The sequence below is a fragment of the Protomyctophum parallelum genome (genome assembly GCF_964188405.1).
Source record: "Protomyctophum parallelum genome assembly, chromosome: 21".
Taxonomy (NCBI): domain Eukaryota; kingdom Metazoa; phylum Chordata; class Actinopteri; order Myctophiformes; family Myctophidae; genus Protomyctophum; species Protomyctophum parallelum.
The window spans coordinates 16,790,886-16,817,396 of record NC_139713.1 but is presented as its reverse complement, the minus strand read 5'-3'; the positions used below and the strand labels follow the sequence as shown (position 1 = coordinate 16,817,396).

Sequence of the window (26,511 nt, the reverse complement as noted above, 5' to 3'; positions counted from 1 at the left end):
ACACACACACACACACACACACACACACACACTCTGAAGGTGAGAGGATGTTGTGGACCAAAATCTGGATCTCAATCTGAACATTATCTATTTCTACTCGTGTATAATTTTGATCAGAGATTTGCATGTCTTGTCTGACACGGAGTGTCATGAGTGCTAATATATATACAGTAAATGTAATCATGAATGTGTTTATTTGCATGTCCTCCATTCTCGCTACACGGACAGTATGAAAAAGAACATCTGACATAGATGGAGAACATCAGCTCAGTCAGATCTGGCAACAGTGTTGCCAGATCTTTCAAGAGAAACATGCATGCCAAACATGGGTGTCTTTGAAATGAAACGGGTTGAGAATCACTAGGCAATTTATTTTTGCCAACGGCTGATTCGGTCTGGTTTATTAACCAGGCTAGAGAATCACTGCCATAAAAATCTTCTCTTAGTGGGGGTCCCTGCATGGCATACAGTATGTTTTCAAATGGGGGTCCGCGGGCTAATTAGTGTCAATTTGGGGGTCCTTGACATGAAATAGTTTGGGAACCACTGCTTTAGAAACAAGCCCACACCCCCCCACCCCCCAAAAAAACGCAACCAGCGAATAAAAGTAATATACGGTATACATGCGACTGTGCAGGGACAAAAACAAGCCCAAATTCGCTTATATAATAAGTGGACTTGGAAACCGCTGGTCAGAAATTCAAATAAATAGACAAGCCGGTCATTTAGACAGAGAGTGGAAGTCTCGTTGACCCCCGCTAATCTCCTTATAGCGGAGAGAGGGCTGATGACCTTATTTACCCACAATGCATCAGCAACACGTACTTCATTAGCCCGATGTCAAAGAGGGAGCATGCGGTAGCAGGAGAGAAAGCAAACAAACCTAAACATACGCATTGAAACACATCGTCGCTGTCGGGCGGATACCTCGTATGTCCAAAACACTTTTCAGGAAGTGTCAAGTGTGTGTGCGTGTGCGCGTGTGCGTGTGTGTGTTCCAATAGAACCAATGAAGCATATTTTTTGTCACACGAGATCTTGTTGACCCATTTAGACCTGAGGCTGTTTCTATGTCAGTCGTTCACAACCTTTTCCATGCCAAGGACCCAGGGAATTATAAGTATTTGGCCACCGACCCCCATCTGAAAAGACCCCCGACCCCCCCCCAGAAGCAAAGATTTGAGTACAAAACGTTCGCTCTGAAAGAATATATATTCAAAGATTTGCGCCACATTTTCACAAATTTTCAAAAATAGCAGAGCTACGAGCTTGTAGAGGGGTAGATCTTGTAGATGGGGTTCCACGTCCTGAAACGGGTTAATACTTTTCACTGGGTTCAGTATGAAACCCACAGACAGACTATACAAATTATAACCACGTTCACTTTCAAATAGCAATAGCCGATCTACAAGTTGGACGCTGCAGGGCAACACACAACACTCTCTTACACTCTCTTCTCGTATACGACAAAGTGCAGGGCATTGATCTATACGCATACGTTATACGCGGCAACGCCGAACGACGTGAAAGGAGGCCGAAGGAGATGCGAGGTTTCTTGGTGACAGCGGCGATACATCAGCCCTGGCAGTTAGGTCACAACAGGCTAGGCCACAGACACGCAGCGCGTACACAAAGCACTGCTTCCACTGTGAGGATCCAACAAATACACATAGATATGAGAGAGAGACACACGCACACACACACGCACACACACGTGCGCACACGCACGCACAGATACGTTTACTCTCACAAACATACAAGATATATTAAGAGTTGAGTCACCAGTAAACCCTGATAGTTAAACAAGATGTTGAAGTCGGTGAGTTTATTTGACGTCGCTCTCACTCTCTCTCTATCTCTCTTTCGGTTTCTATGCATGTCTCTCCGTCTCCATGTCTCTGCCTCTCTGTGTGCGTGTGTAAGTGCGTGTGCTTGTGCGTGTGTGTGTGTGTGTGTCTCCCTCTCTCTCTCTCTCTCTCTGTGGTGTCTCTCATGGCCTGTCTGCAACCCTGACCTCCTGCAGTGTTTGTTTTAGAGCGTGGCCCGTTAGGGAAATATAGTACACACACACACACACACACGCACGCACGCACGCGCACACGCACACAGCTTAATGGGAGGAGGAGAACATGTGGTAACGCACTGTGACGTTAGTGAAATACTTGAGAGTTTCCTATGTGAGATGTTGAGCATAACTCTATGTCTCTATCATCACATCTCACGTATTAAATCACACGTCAGATAGCGCTTAGCGCGTCCGCAATCCTGTTCTCCCCCGAAAACGGTCAACCTTCCCGAATAAAAAAAAACACGAGTAAATACTGTGATTCCAGACAAGAAGCTCCTTTAGCCCAGCGGTGCTCAACCTGTGGGAAATTAACAGATTGGAGAATTACAGTTGTCAAGCACAACTCAATACAAGACTGTTAACTAGTCTGTGGACGACACCATAAAGCATCACACTTGTTTACCGTGCTCAATTCATCATAACATTTAGAGACGTACAAATATACACTTCTAAATAGCCACAAACAGGAAAAAAAAAAAAAAAAAAAACATATACGGAGAGAGAGCGGTTAGGAAGTCAAGGGATTTGCATGTCTTAATAACTGTTGGTAGAGCGTTCCACATTTCGGTGGCATATAGGAACGAAAATAATTTAGTCCCTTGTTTGTGCCGAATCTGGGTTGCACATGGTTTGTTGGACTCCCTCATGGTGTTGTGGGTGGGCCGCGCGATTTATACGCGATCTATATACTTGGTCGTATCCGGACAGACTTGTGTGGCCAAAACAGCCAATCTACAAGCTCCCAGCGCGTTGTGGTGGTCACACCGCATTGTGAGCAAGCATTTAGAGCAGCGGGCCCCAAACTCTTTTGGCCGTTCACCCCATGCTACCTCCTGACCTATAGCTGAGACACCAACCCCCCAACACTCAGTCTCGTTGTATTTGGCCGAAAATCTTTCATTTCTTCTAATATGATTATGGCAAATAATCACAGAATCTCACTGCACTGAGAGACATGCAGCTGCTGTATACAGTATACTCTCGCAGCTGTACTCTATACCAGGGGTTCTCAACATTTTTGGCTGCGGGGACCCCCGGAAATGCTTTGGCCGTGTCTTTCGCGAACCTCCGCTCACATTTTTGGGAATCACAATAGACTCAGCTGGAAACCACATATAGATAACACAAAAAGAAAATGATCAAAATCAATTGCAATACCATATAAAATGAAACACATAGTACTGTATATGTAATGACATTGCGGCAATTCCAAAGCCCCTTCAGGTACATTTTATAAGCTACTGTCAAGCAGGATAATTTTATTTTGGGTGCGGGTAGATCTTGTTGAGCTGGTCATGTTGAAAGTATAGCACTCAAGTCAAAAACGTGCGGGCAATCCCTGACCTAGAGGGTGTTCGACGTGCCCCACAAAGGGGTACACACACCACATTTTGGGAACCCCTAGTGTAAACCAAGCTATATATAGCTTCCACAACTGAACCCTTGAGCAAGGCACTGAACACTGGAAGTATTCATGCAAACAGGCACGCATGCACGCACACACACACACACACACACACACACTCCTGGTTTGGTGATGGGCTGGCTGCATTGCCCACGGACCAAGCCATGTGCAGACTGGGTGTGAGGGATTAGGTTTCAAAACACAACGCCAACTCTGCTCACAAACACTGATAAAATACCCTTATATGGACACACACACACACACACACACACACACACACACACACACACACACACACACACACACACACACACACACACACACACACACACACACACACACACACACACACACACACACACACACACACACACACACACACACACACACACACACATCAGGTGTGTGGGGAACTGGAATAAACGTGAATGACTGTGGGATGATGAAAAAAAAGGAAAAAAAAGTTGGCAGCAAGAAATAAACATCAGTCTTGCAACATTACAAATGACTGTACTTTATTGATAGTACTAATAGCCGCATTTAGATGAATGTGATATTATATAAACGATAGCACTAGTCGGGGAAAATTAAGGCCCCGTATAAGAGCCAATGAATGACTAAGACCTTCTCTTCTGTTTCTCTCTTCGTGTAGAGAAAAAAGTCATTTACCGGTATTAAAAGCTTGGAGCTTGTGCAGTCTTCTTCATTACACTTTGGCTCTGTCAGGCAGCGCTCATAGACTGTTGATCTCTTTTATGACCACATATACAGTATAATATCCTTCGCCCTGTCAGTGCTGCATGCAGGTCCAAAAACCCTTTCTTGATGACATTATCAAGACCAACATTTGGCTGCTTTATGAGCTGTCTCTGCCTTTGGGGTGCAGGACTTTCATCCGTACAGAGTATATTGTATGGGTGATAACATTCAGTGGTGGGAAGGTATAACTAAGTATATTTATACTTAGTACTTAGTGCTGTACTGAGTATTTCCAATTTCCAATACTTTTACTTCTACTCCACTATACAGCTCAGAGCCAACATTTTGTATACTTTTACTCCACTACAATTATTTGAAAACTTTAGTTACTATAGTTGAGATTTAATGATTTAATTTTGATTAGAAAACGTACAGTAACCACTTCAAACTTATATATTTCGGCCATTTGAAAAAAGCTGATCTACAAGCTCACAATGCGTCACGATTCGAAACATTGTGTGCTTGTAGATGGGCTATTTAGTCTGGTTGCCCTAAAATGGCAACCAGACTATTGTAATTGTAACACTTTATGAACAACTGGTGAACTACTGGTGAACAACTGACTACTGGTGAACTACATCATTACGACGGCATCAAGGCCAGACAAAATACATTTTGTTCGACTAAATCAACTGTAGATTTAGTTGACTAAAATCTTATGATATTTAGTCGACTAAAATTAGAACTAAATTAGAACACTAAAACATTCCAGGTGACTAAAATGTGACTAAAACTAAATTAAATCTATTTAAAAGACTATGGGCTATATCTTGCGCCAAACCTTTTAAAATAGTTCAAATAGCCGATCTACAAGCTCACAATGTCTCGATGTAGATCGGCTAGTTGAACTATTTTAAAAGGTTTTTTTAAATAGTAAAAAATGGCAAAATTAGTTTTAGGGATAAGGGATAAGGGTGGCCCAAGACAGCACTGCGGCAGCGGGATTGAGACCCAGGGCTGTATTTTGCGTGTCTTAAGTACCAGGTCTTATTACTTAACTTAAGACCTGGAGGCGTGGTCAATGCTCTTTGGACACTCAGAATAGCCAAATGGCCAAATGGCCTTAAGTTAAGTAATAAGACCTGGTACTTAAGACACGCTAAATACAGCCCATAGTCTCTTAGACCATTAGCGAGTTGGCTGGCAGATTATTGTTTTCCAGGCTGTATTAGAATGCGTATAGGTGCCTAATACTTCTTACTAGTAGTAGGGTGGGGGGGCATCAGAGGCAGGCCTGTCTTTACCATATAGTCTAGAATTATTCTGACAAAACCTCTCCACAGACACTCCTCCACCCTGCACAACAGCTGAGGAACATCTAACACTGGCACTGTCTCTCTCTCTGTCTCGCACGCACGCACACACACACACACACACACACACACACACACACACACACAAACACACACACACACACACACACACACACACACACACACACACACACACACACACACACACACACATGCATGTGTACGCACACAGGAAGGTCATGTCCTCCTAATAACTCCTATTCTGGAGTGTTTTCTTGGCAGACCGAGCTGCACTTCAGTGTGTGGCCTGACTGGGCAAACACACCTAAAGAAATGTATCCAAATGAAGTTTCCAGGGCCGTTCCAGAGGGTGAGTCACTGAACCATCATCACACTAATGAGGGCTTCCCCTATTTATGCCCCCCTTTTTTTGGAGGGGGGGGAGGGGGGGTCTTTTTGGTCTATTTGTGAGTCATCATGATCTTTATTGTCATGTTTTGATTCATCCATCTACACAGCTGCATTGTGAGCTTGTATAGATTGCTTGTACAAAGTGGGACCAAATGGACCAGTACAGGTCTGTACTTTCCACCAAAATAACTTTGGTTCTAGTCTAGAACTGGTTCCCCCTATAGATCCTTGGAACCTTTGGTGCTTTCACAGAACCATGCTTTGCTTCCAGTTCCAAACCGACTTTTATAGGGTTCTGAAATAATACCAGTGGAAAAGTACACATGTTTCACTTCATGTGGAGTGGATGCACCACTCATATCACAGAGGTGTGATTTGTTCTGAAACGTTTCTTCTGGTACAGGAATCTGAACGAAGACTTTCACCTATAGAGCGCCATATATGGAGACAACAGAGATATCTATAGTGGCCCATATAATACTGTATGGGTATCATTGTGACACGCATCCAGTTGGACCCTATATAAAGACGAGATTTAGGGAGAAGCAGTAATGGCTACGCTCCTCGTGAGAGACTTCATATAGCTTTCCATACGAGACAGGATATTTTATCGTTGTGTTGTCAGATATTCCAGCATCCTGGTTAAGTTCTCACCTACTGTATAGACAACCTCTCTATCCGCGGGACCACAGTGACCACATACATTAAAAACAAATCTATAGCGAGACCTGGTATCATTTTAGTGCCTTTAATGGCATTAGGAATGAAGGATTTTTTTAAAGATGTTACAGTTAGCTTTTCGTACTTTGCACCAACCAAAGGGAAGTATAGTTCGAACACTATATTCGCTGCAGCTTGATAGCATCATGTTATGCTTTAGCTATTGAAAAATAGCAGATCTACGAGCTTGCAGGTCTGCTATTTTAGAAAAATCGAAGAACCACTGACATAGAAACAGAGCTTTTTCAGAAAACTGTCAGGATGTAGAAGACATTTTTAGAATCTGATCTCAGGTAAAAAATGGGTTACGATTGCTAAACCACATTGCCATGTTTAAAAGTCAACATTCCCTCTATCAGGTTCTTATAGACTCAGAGTTCCCAAATGAGTCACTGTTGTTTATCACTCTGGGGGATCTCAAGTGCCTCAATAAAAGAACCGGAACAAACCGTTTCTCATGGACACAACAGTCATAGACCTTCCTTGAACAAAATGACAGAAACTATCGTTTATTATTATTGTGTGAGCCTTGCGGTTACCATGCTGCTGCTCTACCGGCCACTCTACCCCTGAGCCACTGCCGTGTGTGTGTGTGTGTGTGCATGGAGTGAAGTGGAGAGAGAGAGAGCGAGCGAGAGAGATAGCGACCGCATGAGCATTAATCCCCTCTGCAGGGAGGGAGGTGGCAGAGCCATTCCTTTTGTTGTGTGTTCCAGAAAGACCTCATCCCCCTCGCACGCTCATGCAAGGACAGGGGAACTCTATACTCTCTCTCCCCCCTCTCTCTCTCTGTCCCATCCTGCCGCCCTCCACGGCACGGAACACCTATTGTCCATCCCTCACACACGGAAATGAAAACAACACACACACACACACACACACACACACACACACACACACACACACACACACACACACACACACACACACACACACACACACACACACACACACACACACACACACACACACACACACACACACACACACACACACACACCCTCTATACTCATGAACTAATATTTAGTGGGCTGGGGTTTGGTGCACTCTTTGCTTCCCTCCATAGACCTCCGTTTGCCTAAATACAGCCAATTTACAACGCACACGTCACGTTCAATTTGCGACACATGTTTTAGCTATAAGCTTGCAGATGGGCTATATTTTCAGTGGTAATAATATTATGCCCAGACGGGGCCGGTGGATGGATGACAACATGACTGAAGTGGTTGAAACGATAAGACTCTCTGTGTGTGTTGATGCGGGCGGCTTAAGAGTGTTTCCCTGTCACTCTGCCATCATCATCAGCTGCCTACAGAGACTCTGTACAACCTGAAGATAAGCACGATAAGACATGCAGTCAGTGGTGGAACGCAACCAAGTACATGTACTAAAGCACTGTACTTAACCCATTTTGACCTGAGATCAGATTCTAAAAATGTCTTCTACATCCTGACAGTTTTCTGAAAAAGCTATGTTTCTATATGTCAGTGGTTCTTCGATTTAAAAAAAATAGCAGACCTACAAGCTCGTAGCGCGCCACTCGCTATGAGCTTGTAGATCTGCTATTTTTCAATAGCTAAAGCATAACATAATGCGCCCAAAATAGGCGAGGTCGATTAAAAAAAAAGGGTTCAAAATCCTAAAGTTTTTCTGAAAAACCCATGTTTCTATATGTCAGCGGTGCTCAAGCTTTTTCCATGTCAAGGACCCCCAGAATTATCTCTATTGGGCCACGGACCCCCATCTCAAAATATGTAGTTCCAGGGACCCCCCCAGAAGCCAATATTTTAGTTTAAAATGTTCGCTCTGAAATATATATTCAAAGATTTGCACCACACTTTCACGACTTTAAAAAAATAGCAGACCTACAAGCTCGTAGCGCGCCCCTCGGTGGTATGCCTTTTTTCGGACAAGAAAGAGGTCGTTTCCTGTGGTAGATAAAAAACTTATTTAGCCTTGCTAACTCCTTTAGAAAATCTGATTTCATGGTTCTACAAATCCTGTATCCCTACTCCTGATTCTTCCCCAGGACACTTTATCTTGAACAAGGTGCTCTCAAGATTTAGCTCCAACTTAACCCTCTCTCTATACTTAATTGTACAGTATGATCTCATACTCATGTCGCACCAAGACGTGAATAGATCTGGTCTGCTATTTTTTTTTGAAAATGCCCAAACATTTTCCAACATTTAATAAACGTTTTGGTGAGCAACCATGGCTGGTAATCCAGTCTGGCAGTGTGCCGCGGGTTCGACTCCCGATCCCGACGGCCTTATCTGCGTGTCACCCCCCCCCCCCCCATTTCCTGTCAGCCATACTTTCATCTATCCCATAAAGCCAAAAAAATTTATATATCTAAAAGTAAACACACAAAAGGTTCAAAATATGGAGATAAGAGGTTTCTGCAGTGCTTGTATATAACTGTTATATTTGGCGCACGACACCGTCACACACAGCGGCGTGTATATGAATCAAGCTTTTAGCCATAACACCCAACTTGTTTCATCGGATGCCCACTTCCAACATCTGAGCGAAACGGCACGACAGGCACTAATCGCTGAATGGGCCACCATACACCTGGAGAGCCTTCAAAGGCTCGCAGGTAGGTCGGCGGGTGCAAGGTATGTGCAGGCTATACCGTGGTGGTGACCCTCTCGCATTAAGCGCCAAACAGATGTGCGCACGCACGTGCGCACACACACACACACACACACACACACACACACGCACGCACGCGCACACACACACACACACATGCTCTCGCAAAGTGGTGCATTCCTTCACTGACACAGCGCTGCCCACATGAGGGTCTCAGGTGTTTTTCCTTTGTACCTTTTCGAGCACAAAGAAAGCGACAGAAAGTGAGTGAGACAGACAAGAGGGAAGAGATAGAAGGAGAGGCTAAGAGATATGATGTTTTCCTTTTTCTTGTGAAACCCCATCCCCCTTTCATTCTCTCTCTTTTTCAGTGTCAGTTGTTCTTTTGTGTGCGTCGCTGATGAGGCCCCCTTTGACACTGAAGAGGTTATCCACTTGATACCTGACGCCTATTGAAGTCTCTTTCTCTCTCGCACGCACACGCGCACGCACTCACACACACACACACACACACACACACACACACACACGCACGCACTCACACACACACACACACACACACACACACACACACACACACACACACACACACACACCCCTGAGTTATACTTAGTTGTCACACTGTGAGAATCATAATCTTTATTGTCACATTACAGTTTTAAGTAGCCTACAGTAAAAGGGTGGATGAAATTCGTTTTCGTGCATATGTACGTAGTTCCCATCGTGTCGTCATTCCCAGGAATACAAAAAGAAAGGGAAGAGGGGGAGGGGGATCAAGGCAGTGGGGGGAAAAAGTTCAAGTTTGAAGCTTTTGCCACAAGTCGTACAAATAAAGGGCTTCTCCATGTTAGATGTGGCAAAACTTTGTTACAAATGAATGTTTTTGTTTTGCTTGTAGATCTGCGATTGTAGGTGTGCGACATCATGGGTACACACACAGCCAAGTATAATTTAGGCATAACTCCAACCCTAACCCCTAAACCTGACTCCTGAAGTCTCTCTATTCTCTCTCTCTAGCTCTCTCATTCGTGTGCGCGCACGGACGCACGCACGCACTCACTATGTTCGTGGGCCAAACTCAACCTCACGGTCACCCTAACATAGATACACAGGTGACACAGCAGCAAAGACATCACAGCAGAAACTGTCAGAAAACACTTACATCATTGTCTGGAGGGAGGGAGGGGTGGGGGGAGGGAGGGAGGGAAAAGAGCACAGTAGATGGAGAGCGAGAAGAAAAACAAAGGAGAGACAGGGGTTGAAGAGAGGGCAGAAACAAGGACAAGACAGAGATAAATGCATATCGTCATGGAAACACCATTATGTCCAAATGAACCGTTCCTTTTCAAGAAATGGCAGGTCTACATGCAGTCCACCAAGCTCAAAGTGTGGCAACGGATTGTGAGCTTATAGATCGGCTATTTCTGCTTGCTACTTTCTTTTTGCTTAGCACTCCTGTGTGATGAAGTAGGACATTAAATGACCAAAGAAATAGTTGAAATATGAAGATACGAGGCTTCCGCCCCATAGTGACAATATTCGGAGTTATCAAAGCACATTCCTCTACTACAGTGGTTTTCAACCCTTTTCAAAACTATAACGAATATTTTGTTGTCGGTGGACAAGATTATGTCCACTATTCCATTCTGTATTGATGTTGGTACCATTAGGAGAGACAACAGGCAAATGTTGAATTGTGTTGACTTCTTGTAAATCAAGCAATGCAGATGTGTAACAATAATTTAACTCTTGAGAGCGTAAAATGAAACCAAATGGACCCGTAAGGTCTCAAGAGTTAAAGATCTATACGGGCCCATTTGGATAGCAACTCCATTTAGCTGGAGACCACCTGGAACCCCATCCACTGCGCAAAAAGCATGGAATATGGATGTGTATATTACAGGAAACTCCAGTTAAACTTTCCAACAAACTCCGGTAAACTCCCAAATTGTACCATCACACCTGTATATTAGCGTATATTACAGTATATGCCTGCTAAAGGGTTTACGGGCAAATTGGTTACGGGTGAGAGGACAGAGGACGAGATTGTCTGCTGCCCGATGCTGACAGTCCACTGATCACCAATGTTTGTGAGTGAGCTTTATAGCAGATTGGGTGTGGCTGCGCCGTCCAATGCACTGCCTGTGTCACAGGGCTCATCAGGGCCGGCCAATCAGTGGAGAGGACCAATTATTCCCCACAGCAGCTGCAGACACTCTCACATGATAGGCCACCACAGGCCTACTCCTCCTCCACCTCTCAAAATACACACAGAACTACAAAATAACATTATTAATATAACTACAGTACAAAAATACAAATATGGCTGGCCTTAAAATATGGCTGGCCATATAACATGGCCGTGAGGATGGCATGGTGTAGTACGAGAGTAAATGAGGACTACCTTGTTTCAACTTATCCCAGGACAACTACATCCGTATGACTTCACTTCCTCTCTACTTTCTCCCCCGACAGAAAAACTATGCTGTGTTGTTGATTGCCTGTATAATAACGTAATTAATATAATAATATGACGATATAACGTAGCCCTGCGTGTGCCCTGTATCTCTCGGAGCTACAGAACGAGCGTATAGAGCGTTGCAGTCCCGCCCCCTTTCAGAACAACGAGTGGCCCAGGAAATTAATCCCAATGCATTTCATAGACATTTCAAAAATGTAAAGACCTTTTAAGCGTCGTACAAAGCCAACTCTTGTCGTGACAAATCATGACAACACACACAATATTCTGGACCAAACAAATAATTACAAAGAAGAAAAACAACAAAAAAAGTGTTGTAACCTGCCGTTTTTCTCTTTGTTTGGCCCGAAATATTGTGTGTGTTGTCATGATTTGTCACGACAAGAGTTGGCTTCGTACGACGCTTGAAAGGTCTTTAAATAAATACGCTTTGAAATGCCTATGGGAAAAATGCATTGGGATTCATTCCCTGGGCCACTCGTTGTTCTGAAAGGGGGAGGGACTGCGACGCTCTATAGGGACTGAGGTCAACATACTGTGGCTCCATTGGATGGTCCCAGGACCCGTCGGCCTCCCGGGAGTGATTATTTCATACAAATGAATCGCACTGCTCAGGAGAGAAGAGGCAAAAAGGCACCTTTACAGTAGAAAGGTAGAATGCGTACCATTCTGACTTTTGGTTCTCACAAAATGTATATATGCAGCTAATTCACCGTATACAACATTATTAATAAGCTTTATTATAGGCTCTTGAGGAGATAGGAATGTCCACATAATGGTTTTATTCTAAACTCTGAACGTGATAGAAGGTTTTTAACTGTTTGCCATATTTTTACGATCATGTCATACGAGATCAGACCAGCACTAAAGTTCATTCAACCTCTTTCACGGTAATCCAATTCCAAACACTCGTATTCAGAAACTCAACGCCACCCAAAAAATGTTTCATAAAATAATCCCATGGTTTATTTGATAAGACCTGGCTCTTCCCCAATGCTGTCATCTGGTAATGTGAACATGATTGTTACAAGCAGGAATAGTATGGAGGCTTAACATGCCTGTCATGATTTCCCTGAATACGTATATACTATGAAATTATTATGAGACAAATGAATATGGATAATGTTGGTGGTAAAGAAAATAATGTGTGTGTGCGTGCGTGATGTGTGTATCCCCACTACTGTGAGGGAGTTACCGTTCACGCTCCACTGAGCCTACTGTATAACACAATCATTCAGACATGAGCCTACTGTATAACACAATCATTCAGACATGAGCCTACTGTATAACACAATCATCCAGACAGACATCTCTTGGGTTGAATTCAAGCAGTGGGGGGAAAAGTAGCCTATACTCTCATTTGTTTTTACTCAAGTAAAAGTATCAATACGGCAATGTAACCACTGTTAAAACGGTTCTTGAGTAAAAGTACAAAAGTATTGGCGTCAACATATACTTCAAGTACTCATTGTGCACAATGTCCCGCTTTCACAAGTTATCATAATTAGCCTATCTCCAACGTATAAAAGCTTATGAAAACAGCATAATTAATGGCATTTCCATCTCTGGGACCCCCAATTTATATTGTAAAATCAATGTTAATTTAACTCTGAGAGTTTGCAGGGTCAGGGTCAGGGTCCAATGGACCCGTCAGGGTCCATTTACAGACCCATAATGGGTCAATTTGGTTCCAAACTATCATTTAGCTGCAGGGACACCCTGAAACTCCCTCAAGGACCCCTGGGGGTCCCCGGACCCCACTGGGTTAGGGTATGAGGCGGGTTGTCGTTTAGGCTCCCAGCATGTGCAGTAGGTCGATAAGATCGTCTTGATAACTAACCTATACTGGTGATTAGTGCCTCAGCAGAACCAGAAACCTACCAAATTAGTCTGAACAATATTCTGTCAAAACCATAGTCTATACATTGAAACTATAGCATAACACCAGGTATCTGTACTAACATGCTACATCTAAAACCCTTTACAGTTTACTGCACAGAACAGCTCATAATTATTATTTCCACTGATCCAGAACTCAAAACAAAAAAACAACTACCAAAATCAACCCAATCGTTGGAAGAGTTGAAAAGGCTTTTGTTGCTCCTTGTTGGACCAAACGTCTGACTCCTGGATTCTGCTGCATGCGCGGCGGTGCAAAGAACGTAAAAGCAATCTGTTTATCAAGCCTAGATGAAGCCAAGACCTAAATATATACTAAAGCTATAGGATTAGATTTAATCCGCAGCCAGAGAGAAAAATGCCCATAAAAGGCATCATCAGAGCCTCTAAACGGATCTTTTTAAGAACTCGCGAGGGTGCGCAGATTGAGGTCATTTGTGGACAAGCGTGGAGGATGGCACTATCCCAGCTCCCAAAAGCTGCTGACTCTGCGATATGTGCCACACGTTAGCCCGGGTGTGTGTGTGTGTGTGTGTGTGTGTGTGTGTGTGTGTGTGTGTGTGTGTGTGTGTGTGTTTCCCATAGCTGTGATATGTGGTCATAGTGAGCCCCGGCGTCAGATCACTTAGGACCATTAAACATCCAAACACACCATGAGATATGGGCCGTGTAACAAACGCACAAAGGGGGATTGTGAAAAGGTTTTACACACCACACACACACACTAGGAGCTCTTCTAGGTCACAAACTCCCACCTCATAGATGACCCATTTTACAACCAGCTTGGACCATGAAGCTCAGACAATGGGGGGAGTTGGCAGAGCCAGTGAGGGTTTGAAGCTGCCTTCAGACTGAACAAACGAACCGTGACCAGGAACTGACATTTCTATTTACTTCTATTTACTGGAAGGTGTGCCCTCCCACATCTTCACCCTAGCTGACTTTAGCCACGACGGCGAACCCATTACCGAAAATCTAACTATCTCTAACTTACCGATAATGTTGCGACTTACAGACGGACAAACCTAGAAAATACGCTAGAATGTACAGTAGCAGAGCAGCAAACAAACAGTACTGTAAGTAGGTGCGTTAAGTGCTCGTTGCATTACTATTGTATGTCTTTAAATGTCTTGATGAATTCAATACACAGAGGACCAGAATGGAAACAAAGGGTTCCTTCAAAGTCAAAGTCAAAGTCGTACGATTAGTCACACACGTTACCGCAGTGAAATTTGTTCTCCGCATTTGACCCATCTCTTGGAGCGGTGAGCGCACTGAGTGCGCCGCGCTCGGGAATCATTAGTTGATTTGACCCCCCAATCCAAGCCAAGCAGGGAGGCATTGGGTCCCATTTTTACAGTCTTTGGTATGACCCGGCCGGGGATCGAACCCCTGACCTCCCAGTCTCAGGGCGGACACTCTAACCACAAGGCCACTGTCTTGTGACAGACATGATAATCATCACACAAAAACATTTTTAGGACATACATTTAATAAAAGACATTTTTGGAGCCATTTTAACCCTATAACCCTGAAGCTTGAGTTGTACTTAGTAGCGTGCTGGTGTCACACACCCAACATAGCAAAGCTACCTGTATGTAGTATAGTTGTGAGCTGAGCAGAATGGCAATCTTAGGTGTGCTACACCGGAACAGCATGTAAATCAGGCTAACCCTATAACCTCGAAAATCTAAAATGCTTCATTGTGACCCTAACCTGAATATTTTCCTAATTAACTTAACCAAATATTCTTAACCATAAAACAAACATCTCTCTTGAGACGACCAGGGAAAAATAGTCTTCACTCTTCACAATGTATTTTTCTCAGATTGTACTGTGGGGGACATTAAGCCCCTCACAAGAACACTCACTCACACACACACACGCACGCACGCACGCACGCACGCACGCACGCACGCACGCACGCACACACACGCGCACACCCTTGTATGTTTTGGGTGGGTTTCCTAACTATTCCGTGTAAAAGCAATTTGTGCTTCCTTTTTGCCCCTACGACTCTCACCCAGCCACAAGACAATAACAAACTGATGTTAAATGGTCTTTTTGGGGGGTGGACTGCAGGGTCTTTGAAGATTTTTCAATAAACATTGTCTCCCGCCCCCCCCCCCCCCCCCCCCTCAGCACTCTGTGATGCTTCTTCTGCCTTAATGACACACACACACACACGCCGCTCTAAACCGTTCCTGTCTTACTTCAGAGGAAACCTCGGCTCCCTCTTTTCTCTTCGCTACATTAAGCAGCCCCTTCACCTCACCTCTGTGTTGCGCTCTCTCTCTCTCTCTCTCTCTCTCTCTCAAACTCGCAAAAACAAGGCCAAAGAACAGGTCGGTTGCGCTCCCTCCCTCTCTCTCTCTCTCTCTCTCTCTCTCTCTCTCTCTCTCTCTCTCTCTCTCTCTCTCCACAATTTACATCCAGAGTTTTAGAAGCAGCTGGACAATAAAAGCATCTTAAAAGGATCCACTCCCACCATGTTTATGTTAGCCAGCTCTGTAAAGAGGCCAGTGATGCTGCTCACTGGCCAGGTTAGTATGGCTACATTCATCTCTAGCTAGCCCACGCAGTCAAAACTACTTTGGGACAGTTTAAGGTGTGTGTACTGTGTGTGTGTGTGTGTGTGTGTGTGTGTGTGTGTGTGTGTGTGTGTGTGTGTGTGTGTGTGTGTGTGTGTGTGTGTGTCTGTGTGTGTGTGCGCGCGGGTGCGTGCCTGTGCATGCGTCCATGGAACAATGTCTCCAAGAATCCTAGATCTCGGGGCTTTTAAGACGCCCCTCAATAACACAGTTTCTCTAAACAAGCTGTTGGGAAGATCAGATAGTGTCCTTTGGATATGAAGGCAGAGAGAGAATGGCTATAAGACACAGCTGGGTGAATGAAAGAGATGACTCCGGCCTCTCTGTGAGATCCCGACTATAGCACTCTTACTCTCTATAACCACTTAAACCGGAGTTCCTCAGGGCTCCGTACCGGTGTCATTTATGTTTTCGCTCTATACATGAAATATCTTCGCTGCAAAATTGACCATCTACTATTTTCTGTAAAGGTTTTTTTTTTTTTTTTTTTAATGGGTGCTGGGATTTAACCCATTATGGGCAGGAACCCCTTTGTGTTTTTTAAAGCATTATGTTATACTTATGCTTATTTTATATCAGTGCTTCTCAAACATGCCCAGAATAGGGATGCTACAAAGCAGTGGTTCCCAAACTTTTTTCATGTCAAGGACCCCCAAAATGATAATCATTAGCCCCGCGGACCCCCATTTGAAAAGATATGCCAGGGACCCCCCATAAGAGAAGATGTTTACCGCCCTAGCGGTGAATTTCAACCATTTTAATTTCAAGGACCCCCAGTTTGACATGCATTACTCTACGGTCCCCCATTTAATGACATTTCTAATCTCTGGGACCCCCGATTTATATTGTAAATCTAAGTTAATTTAACTCTGAGTGTACAAATGGAACCAAATGAACCCGTTGGGGACCATCTGGTTCCATTTGTACACTCTCCGAGTTGCAGACCCATAAGGGTCCATTTGGTTCCTAACTATCATTTAGCTGGGGGGACCCCCTGGAACAGTCTCAAGGACCCCTAGGGGGTCCCCGGACCCCACTTTGGGAACCACTGCTATAAAGGGTTGGTGATGGTTCATCAGTTAGTCCAACTCATCATGTCGGATCAGACGAGGTGCCCGATGACGAGGGGGCAGAGAGACGGGACACACAGGGGCACGATGAAAAGGTTTCCCTTCAAACAAGACCCTCGCCATGCTTACTCTGGATTCACAGAACAGCTAATTATTCAAGTCAACAGACAACTTCCAGCCGACCGGTTGAACCACGAGAGATAGGGGCTGTAAAACGCATCTTTTATTTAACATACGTTAATTTTTTATTTGACTTGGATGCTACATCGGATTATACTGTGAGTTATTCCTCGGGGGGGGCCTATTAAAGAAGTGGCCCAGGGCCATATTTCAGAAGGCACAATTTCACATAGAAAAAACCTCATCATATGGCCATCTATGGCCATATTCAATGAACGTGTCAGAGCTCCGAATATAGCACGAATCAATACATTCATATAGAAATGATTGATCATAGAACAAACCATAGGAGTATGTATCCGTATCGGTCAGACAGGTTCAAACAACCTACAGTAAAGATTGTAGGAGCATATTGAGGCCATGTAGTTTAGGGAACACTGCTGTAGTCTCCAGGCTGATTTTGGTTGCGCACGCACGCACGCACGCACGCACACACGCACACACGCACGCACACACGCACGCACGCACGCACGTACGCACGCACGCACGCACGCACGCACGCACGCACGCACGCACCATGCCGGCAGGCTGGGTGGAAATTAATTCAAATCCATCTCACGAGTCACGACGTGTCGACGCGATGTGAGCTTGTAGATTCAATTCAATTCAATTTTATGAAAGTGTCAAAAACAAGTTGTCTCAAGACACTTTACATATAGAGCAGGAAACGGACAGAGATCCCACCCAGAGCAAGCAATATTGCGACAGTGGTAACGAAAAGACACGTCAAGCAGAAGCCGACTCTAGGGTGGGCGTGGGCGGCCATCTTCCTCGACCGTGTCAGACTCTAGGGTGGGCGTGGGCGGCCATCTTCCTCGACCGTGTCAGACTCTAGGGTGGGCAGCCATCTATCTCTAAATTTTCATTGATTTTACAATATAAATTGGGGGTCCAATTTATATTGTAAAATCAATGAAAATTTAACTCAGAGTATATGAATGGAACCAAGTTAGGGTCCATTTGGTTCCTAACTATCATTTAGCTGGGGACCCCCTGGAACTCCCTCAAGGACCTCTGGGGGGGTCGGTGCCGCGCTATGAGCTTGTAGATCTGCTATTTTTCCAACAGCTAAAGCATAACATAATGCTTAAAACACCAAAAAGGGGTTCCCGTCCTGAATGGATTAAGAAAGCAAAGCCAAATATTGCCTACTTTTCAGAGTGTTTTGGAATGTGTGGAACATCAGGGTTCTAACCAAAGGCCACTTTAACAGGTGAATGGGAAATGGCGACATGCATTTTAAGGAAAGGTTGACTTGTTCCCCATCGACTAGACTGGGTCTGTCTATTGTTAGAAGTTATTTTCCAACAAAGAGACAGCTTTTTATGTCTGGAAAAGGAGATTGGAAAAAAGAAAAAGTCCCAAATCGCATGTCAGAGCATGAGGGTTCACCAGAAAACATAAATGCTGTCCCTGTTCTGATAGCATAACAGACAGAGAAAGAGAACAGAGCGAAAAGGAAGAGTGCGAAATAATTTTCCGTCATGGTTTCCTCTACGCCAGATGTCACTCACACTGACCAGCTCACTTTAATCATTCGCTACTTTAGAACAGCAGAGTGGCGAAGCAGTGGAGCGTTTTCCTGAAAGGTATTCCATTACACACGCACTACACTTGGAAAACACTCACATTGGAATGAACGACATTGACCCGACGGACAGACAAGACAGTCCGTGGCCAGGGCTATACGACAACGCCAGAAAGAATGGCTGCCAAATATTCAGGACTACAGGAACAATAATAATCCCTCTTCGTACTGCATGTTCCGCTCAATTTAGAGGGGTCACAGCCTCACAGGCACTCCCAAACGCTGCCTTGAATCTGCGTAATTCTTTTCAGTATTTTCCCCCGCAGTCTTTATAATTAATTTCCTGCTTCTACAAAATGGTGGGTGTCGTTAGTGGGAGTGTGCAGGTTGGACAAAGTCAGTAGAAAACAAAGATGGACACGCGTGCAACAGGTTAACACCGGCCTGGGCACCCAGGAATCAAGTCTTCAGCACCACTCGTACACAGTACACGAAACTATAGGACCTCGACAGGCCTCATATAAGTACACGAAACTATAGGACCTCGACAGGCCTCATATAAGTACATAAAACTATAGGACCTCGACAGGCCTCATATAAGTACATAAAACTATAGGACCTCGACAGGCCTCATACACAGTACACAAAACTATAGGACCTCGACAGGCCTCATATAAGTACACGAAACTATAGGACCTCGACAGGCCTCATATAAGTACATAAAACTATAGGACCTCGACAGGCCTCATATAAGTACATAAAACTATAGGACCTCGACAGGCCTCATACACAGTACACAAAACTATAGGACCTCGACAGGCCTCATATAAGTACACGAAACTATAGGACCTCGACAGGCCTCATATAAGTACATAAAACTATAGGACCTCGACAGGCCTCATATAAGTACATAAAACTATAGGACCTCGACAGGCCTCATATAAGTACACGAAACTATAGGACCTCGACAGGCCTCATATAAGTACATAAAACTATAGGACCTCGACAGGCCTCATATAAGTACACGAAACTATAGGACCTCGACAGGCCTCATACAACACAGTACACAAAACTATAGGACCTCGACAGGCCTCATATAAGTACACGAAACTATAGGACCTCGACAGGCCTCATACAACACAGTACACAAAACTATAGGACCTCGACAGGCCTCACTGCCATAACAGCATGATCTTCCTGTGAAGTCATGCGCAAAAACATAAAGAAGTGAAACAGTTTCCAGTCGTGACAGAATGACAGAGAATGTGCACCTTCCATGCGTGTGTAGTAAATGAACCCATGCAGAGTGAAGCCATATATGATATCCTCCCGTGAGGGACAACATCGTGTGCGGCGATCCGTGTTGTGAGAGTGAGAAGCACGAGGCAGCGCTTCAAAGACTGGGGGGGGGGGGGATTGTAGACCCCGCCCGCAACAGCCCTGCAAATCGGGCAGTTGGTTTGGCGAGGGGGAGCCCCGGGTTCAATCCCCACTTCTGCGCAATGCTACATCTGCAGCACTACTGACGGATACTTGAGTCCAAGAATAGATACTATAGGCATGCAACGATATATCGTATATCGATATATATCGATATTAATCCCAACGATATGAATCGATTCATTGAATTTTTTTTTATAAAACAAAAAAAAAAAAGCTTTAGTCATATTCCATCATATGGAGAGAACTGATAGTCAAGTAGAGCACTTTAGAGGGGTGCGTGTCTGTGACTGTGCCCAGGTGATGATGGTCGTCGATGCTCATCAAGGAAGGCAATTATGTTTCTGCACTGTCAAAAGTAATGCTACTTCTTTTGTTTTGCAATGTAGTTAAATAAAAAATCTCAGGGGGGGGGGAAGATAAATTATATAAAATAAAATAAACAGTAATTTTTCTTATACATATAAAAAATATATTTTTTAATATCGTGAAAAATCGTATCGTGAGTTGAGTGAATCGTTACATGCCTAATAGATACTCTCAAGTGTTGCGACGCATGTACACACACAGCCAGACAGACAGACAGCTTATCGAGTATGGAATCTCCATAGCATGCCTAACCCTCCAAAACATTTATTTTCTTGTAATCATCAAACACACGCCATAAATAATTAAAATACCTGCCTCGCCAAATCGCATGCAAACGGCAGGCAAAACAAATCACGGGTCTTTTCAGGGAGTCGCTATGGAGGAGAGCGCAGCCCAGGAGGGGAGGGACGGATGGATGGGGGCCGTGATTGTTGCCTGGAGAGAATGCTGGCTTATCCTTCAGGATAAATACTGGTGCTGTGACAATAGACCAGCTTCAGCTGAGCAGAATGTCACCTCAGTGTTTATCACACACCAGATCCCTGTTAACACACACACACACACACACACACACACACACACACACACACACACACACACACACACACACACACACACACACACACACACACACACACACACACACGTTCGCACCCATTTGATTTCATTCTACCATAGGCCTACTTGTGGGGACATCAGACCTCACAAGTATAGTAATACAAGTACACACGCACACACCCAGTCAACATCTACGCACACGCACACACACACACACACACACACACACACACACACACACACACACACACAACAGCAGCAGTGTTTCGGGCCGTCCTATCTCTTACATCTCACCTCTCCTGGTGGAGTGACAGTTCTCGTCAGATCTCTTCAAGGCTGGCTGGAGATAAGAGACCATCCGAGTGCCATTTGTTACAGGATGAAGCCACCCTCATCGCTACACGCATGCAATCCCTCAAAGATAAATCTATCCACTATCTATCTACTCTATCTAGATAGATAGGTACTGTAACACTCCCCCCCTCTAAGTACCTCCCATTCAGTCCCCCCCAATGATGAAAAGCAATCAGGTCCTGTTTGTCATAGGAAGTGATATTAACTTTTTTTGGGGGGGTGGGGGGGATTATCACAGCCCTCATGGCAAACTCATGCAATCCTGTTTTATAACACTGGAACTCTCGGAGGTAACAGAGGTGGCCCGCGCGGTTTTCCGTTGCCAGCAATTCTCTCCCAACTACAATCTCCCGATTGTAGTTTTGGTGTCATAATAATCATTTGATTCATATTATATCTCATGTGTAAAATTGTTTAAAAAAAAGAAAAGAAAAGTATGAAACTATGAGGACACATTCAAGTATCGAACAATATGTAAAGTCCCCGTACCGACTTTGATGAGGACAGACAGGCAGTATATCGTGATGTTCTAAATATATATATATATATATATTTGGGATATTTCTGCCCGACAGCAAAGACATGGTATTTCTACAGTAGATACCCATGTTTAAAGAAAGAAAGCCAATCTGCATTGGTCATTTTCACAAGGCTGGAGAGTAAATTACCATGCAAAGACAGTACAAGGCGTTTCAGAGGTGTAAATCCATGTTTATTTAAGGGATGACAATGTTTATCCATGATAAACTGGAGAACAAAAAAATAAACATTCACAGTACACTTCATTAATCTTCCTAAAACACGAACCGTGGTGCATTGAAACGTCACACAAACTGCACAGCCCTACTGTAGAAGCATTTGTCTCTCTCTAGCACATAATAAAGGGCTGTCTCTATACAAAAATACCTTGTGGGGAATTAAAATCAAAGGGCACAAAAAGTCAGGGCAATTATCAAACAAAGATTGTTTCCCCACCTCCATCTCTCTTAATTATCTCAGCAAAATGGCAACAGCATACAAATATGGCATTTTGTAAGATTCTGTAAAGATAATCCTTCATTGATCCCCAAAGAGGGAAATTCAGGAAACGGCAAAGAAAAAGGTCTAGGTGGCCTGTTGGCACGTAGTAACAATAATGCCTTCATGAGGTTTTTAAAACGGCGTGCTCCTCTAAGCTACCAAAACAAACACAAAGTAAAACGTTCGATAACGAAGGCAGCCAGCCAAAAATAAAATGAGGTCTGATGGTACAGAACAGAATGGCAACACATTGGGAAATGGAATTGGAATCAGGTATCGGTTAACCTTGGAAGTAAGAGTTCAAGAATTCACGGAATGAGACTGGTCAGCTTGTGGCGTGTTGATTGGTCAGGTGTGGTCAGTTTGTGGCATGTTGATTGGTCAGGTGAGGGTTCTAACAGATTCTATTGGTCATTTCATATTGTATGCACTACTACTCCGAGGTAGGGTATAGTTATATCGTGTGGACTTGCCACACATGCCACATCTTAATTAGCATCTTACGGTGCCCAAATTGTGAAATGTATTTTTTTTTTTCTTTTAAGAAATAAAGAAAAGTAGCTGCACTATTTTGTGAAATTTGTGAAATGTTAGAAGAATGACATTTTTGAATTTGAGTTGAAGATTTACAGTATATACAGTATGACATGACTAGTATATATTCTTTCATGATTATTATTATTCACAAATATCTTAATTTTCCTATTTCCATCCGATTTTTCAGCAGGTCCAGAAAACCAGGCCCACTGCTATGCTCTATAATGGCTATAGAGTTGCTATCAACTCTCTTCTAAACCTACTCAGACCTGTACAGAGTAGAGTCTGAATGTAGTGTGCAACCCATAAAGGGCCTTAGAACCTATTATTCAAATACACCTATTCTAAATTGCCCCGCACAACGGGGCAATTTAGAACAGATTTCTGGGGGCGAATGTGGTGGTATGGGGGGGCCTGTGCGCGGCGAGAAACATAACTAATAGATTAGACAAAGGCGAACTCCGAAACGACACCCCTATGTGGGCGTGGAATTAAGAGCAATGAAAAGTGTTGTTTATAGAGAGCACACCACCACGAGTCCTGTCATCATCATCATCATACATAATGTCAGATATACGTACAGTTTACAGTACACAGCAGTGGACCTTCACAACCTCGTAGTAAAGTGATGAGAACGTGGTAGAGCGGATGAGGGCAACGTGATGCCACACACATATACCTCAAGCTTTGTATCACATCTGCAACGCTACCGCTAATTTCTTCACACACACACACACACACACACACACACACACACACACACACACACACACACACACACACACACACACACACACACACACACACACACACACACACACACACACACACACACACACACACACACACACACACACACACACACACACACACACACACAGAATTCACCGGAGGTCAAAAACTGAAAACCTAATCAATCAATCAACCAATCTGGCACAATAGCATACAGTATAGCGCTTTCATCACTTGTATGTAGGAAACCTTGTGTCCATATTTCATCTTTGTTTTTCCCTCCCTTTAAAAAAAATAAACGAATGTACTGTTCATGCTTTGTCGTATGACATTATTGCACAGTAGCAAAAAATATGCAACCTACAAGCTCACAACATGACTTGCGTTGTAACATGTTACGATGCAAGCTTGTAGATCTACATCTACATTGGATCCATTATTGGAACACGGTTTTTCCCCCCAACATTTCCTGGTACAGTAAATAACATTCTTGGACATGCAAGGTCTCCCACCAGACAGTGACGAGTTGTTGCATGTCTGGTTTTGGCATTGAATTGCACATGGCCTTCGCTTCAATTTATGATCCATGTGTGATATCTAATAGATTAATAAACAAAATGGCTTAGGGGGCGGGTGGGGTTTCATGCTAAAAGCATGACTGGAAATTGTTGGTGACTGTGGCTTTACCAACAACTAATGTCATACCTGACCACAAACCAATAGGATTATGAATTATTATTATTATTATAATTATTATTATTATTAGGCCAAAATAGAAATTTTTTCTCATTATAAAACTGGAAATATCAGCGGCAGTAGTGGCAGAATACAAAAGTGATTTATATTACTTGAAACAGAATGTACCTTGTTATTGTCACGGTGTGACAATAGCCTTCGTTATGCAAATATAGATCCATGAAAGAGGCAACATGTACACTGTAATAATAATAGCATACGGTAGAGGACATCAGGGGAGCAATCTTTACACAGTGGACAAAACATTAATGGCTGCAGCGAGTCTAACAAGTCGCTTGATGGGCCTTGATCTTCTCTCCACATTCACTCTAAAAGGCTAAGTTATCTGTGTATGGCCATGTCGCTCAGCAAAAATAACTTAAAAAGGGAAATGTTTCTCCCGACGTGTTGACGTTTGACGTTGCAAAAATGATCAATGAATCACATCATCGGCTTGCAAGCTTCCCTTTGATAGCACTTTTCAACTGACAAAATGTCCGTCTGTCTGTCTGTCTGTGGCTAATATCACAAACCACTGCGCCAATCGATGCCAAATGTCTTGTGAACGCTGCCTGTGGGCCATGGAGGGGAAAAAAATCCTGTAATTTTTCCACAGTTTTATCTTTTCTTAAATATTTCCTTGCTATAATGTCATAGATTAACCGACATCAAAAGACGACTGATGAGATCCACGGCGTTATTGGAGCCAGTCTTAGTATTCAGTCTTCAGTATTCTCACCAAGCGACATGGTTGCATGACAAAGTATGAATTAGCCCTATTGATTAGTATTTAAATAAATAAAAGTCAACTTCTTGTTTGTGCTTAAATTTGCTCCTTCAATTCCAATCAGCTACGGTAATATTTTGCCATCTTCTATTCACTAACGATTTATTGATTTACATCAGAATTTCAGATCTATTTTCTTCACACACCTATAGATTTTCGATTGATTAAAATAACTATACACGACTGAAATGAAGTTGACACTCAATGCCATCTTGCTAAGAGCATAGAACACACTCTCCCTCTGAATGATGTATAAACTAAAGAAATGGCAAGCATGTCTCATAAAAAGAACACTGCTGCAGTGGCGCTGGTATAATCAACATAAAAACTCATCTATGACAAAACATCATATCTTGTGATGTGATGTTTTTGTCACGTAATTTCTTTCGTTTATAGATCATGGACATATGGGTCCCCCCCCCCCCAACAGCATTCTTGGCATTTTTTGTTTCTTCCTTATGCCTCGGATACAATTAGTCGAAGACGCTTTTTAACGACGAGATAGTTTTTTTTGTTGTGTTTTGTGAAAACGGAACCACCACCTTTGTCCTCTAACCTTCCCCCGTCGTGGCTCTTGGAGTGGGGCGCTCCTGGGCTTACAGCATCCATTCATGTCATGTTTAGTTCCCCTCCTGGGACTCTCGGACCTTGGCCTGCAGCGCGTCGCACGTCTTCTTGGCGTCGCCCAGCAACATGGCCGTGTTGGGCTTGTAGAAGATGGGGTTGTCCACGGCCGCGTAGCCCACGCCCAGGGAGCGCTTCATCACCACCACCTGGAGGGAGACACACGCACACGCGCGCACAATACATTTTTATTTTTACAAGGGAACAAATGTAACAGGGTTGACACAGAGTTGTAACAGGGTTGTTCACTTAAGGATACACATGGCACCTCCTCCTCCACACAGACAAACTGCCTATAACAGCCGAAACAGAACAGTATTTGGAATTGGAAAGTTGTTTGGCTTTGCTCTTAGTCAGTCATTCCAGCTATTCTTAGACCACTCGTGGTCAGTTT

At 43.7% G+C, this 26,511-nt stretch overlaps 1 protein-coding gene across 3 annotated transcripts in view; it reads right to left on the bottom strand.

The window, feature by feature from the left end:
* nnt (nicotinamide nucleotide transhydrogenase) overlaps positions 1–26,511 on the bottom strand; it is a 335,122-nt gene that overhangs the window by 247,656 nt on the left and 60,955 nt on the right. Inside the window, exons 22-23 of one of the 3 annotated variants that reach the window (XM_083794108.1) lie at positions 24,099–26,266; positions 22,373–23,958 (exon numbers count right to left, since the gene is read on the bottom strand). In XM_083794108.1, the coding sequence (XP_083650234.1) occupies positions 26,114–26,266 (153 nt within the window). In that variant the 3' untranslated portion in view covers positions 22,373–23,958; positions 24,099–26,113. Of the gene's footprint in view, positions 1–22,372; positions 23,959–24,098; positions 26,267–26,511 lie in introns of those variants that run through there. The other 2 variants (XM_083794107.1, XM_083794109.1) reach the window with 2 other exon arrangements.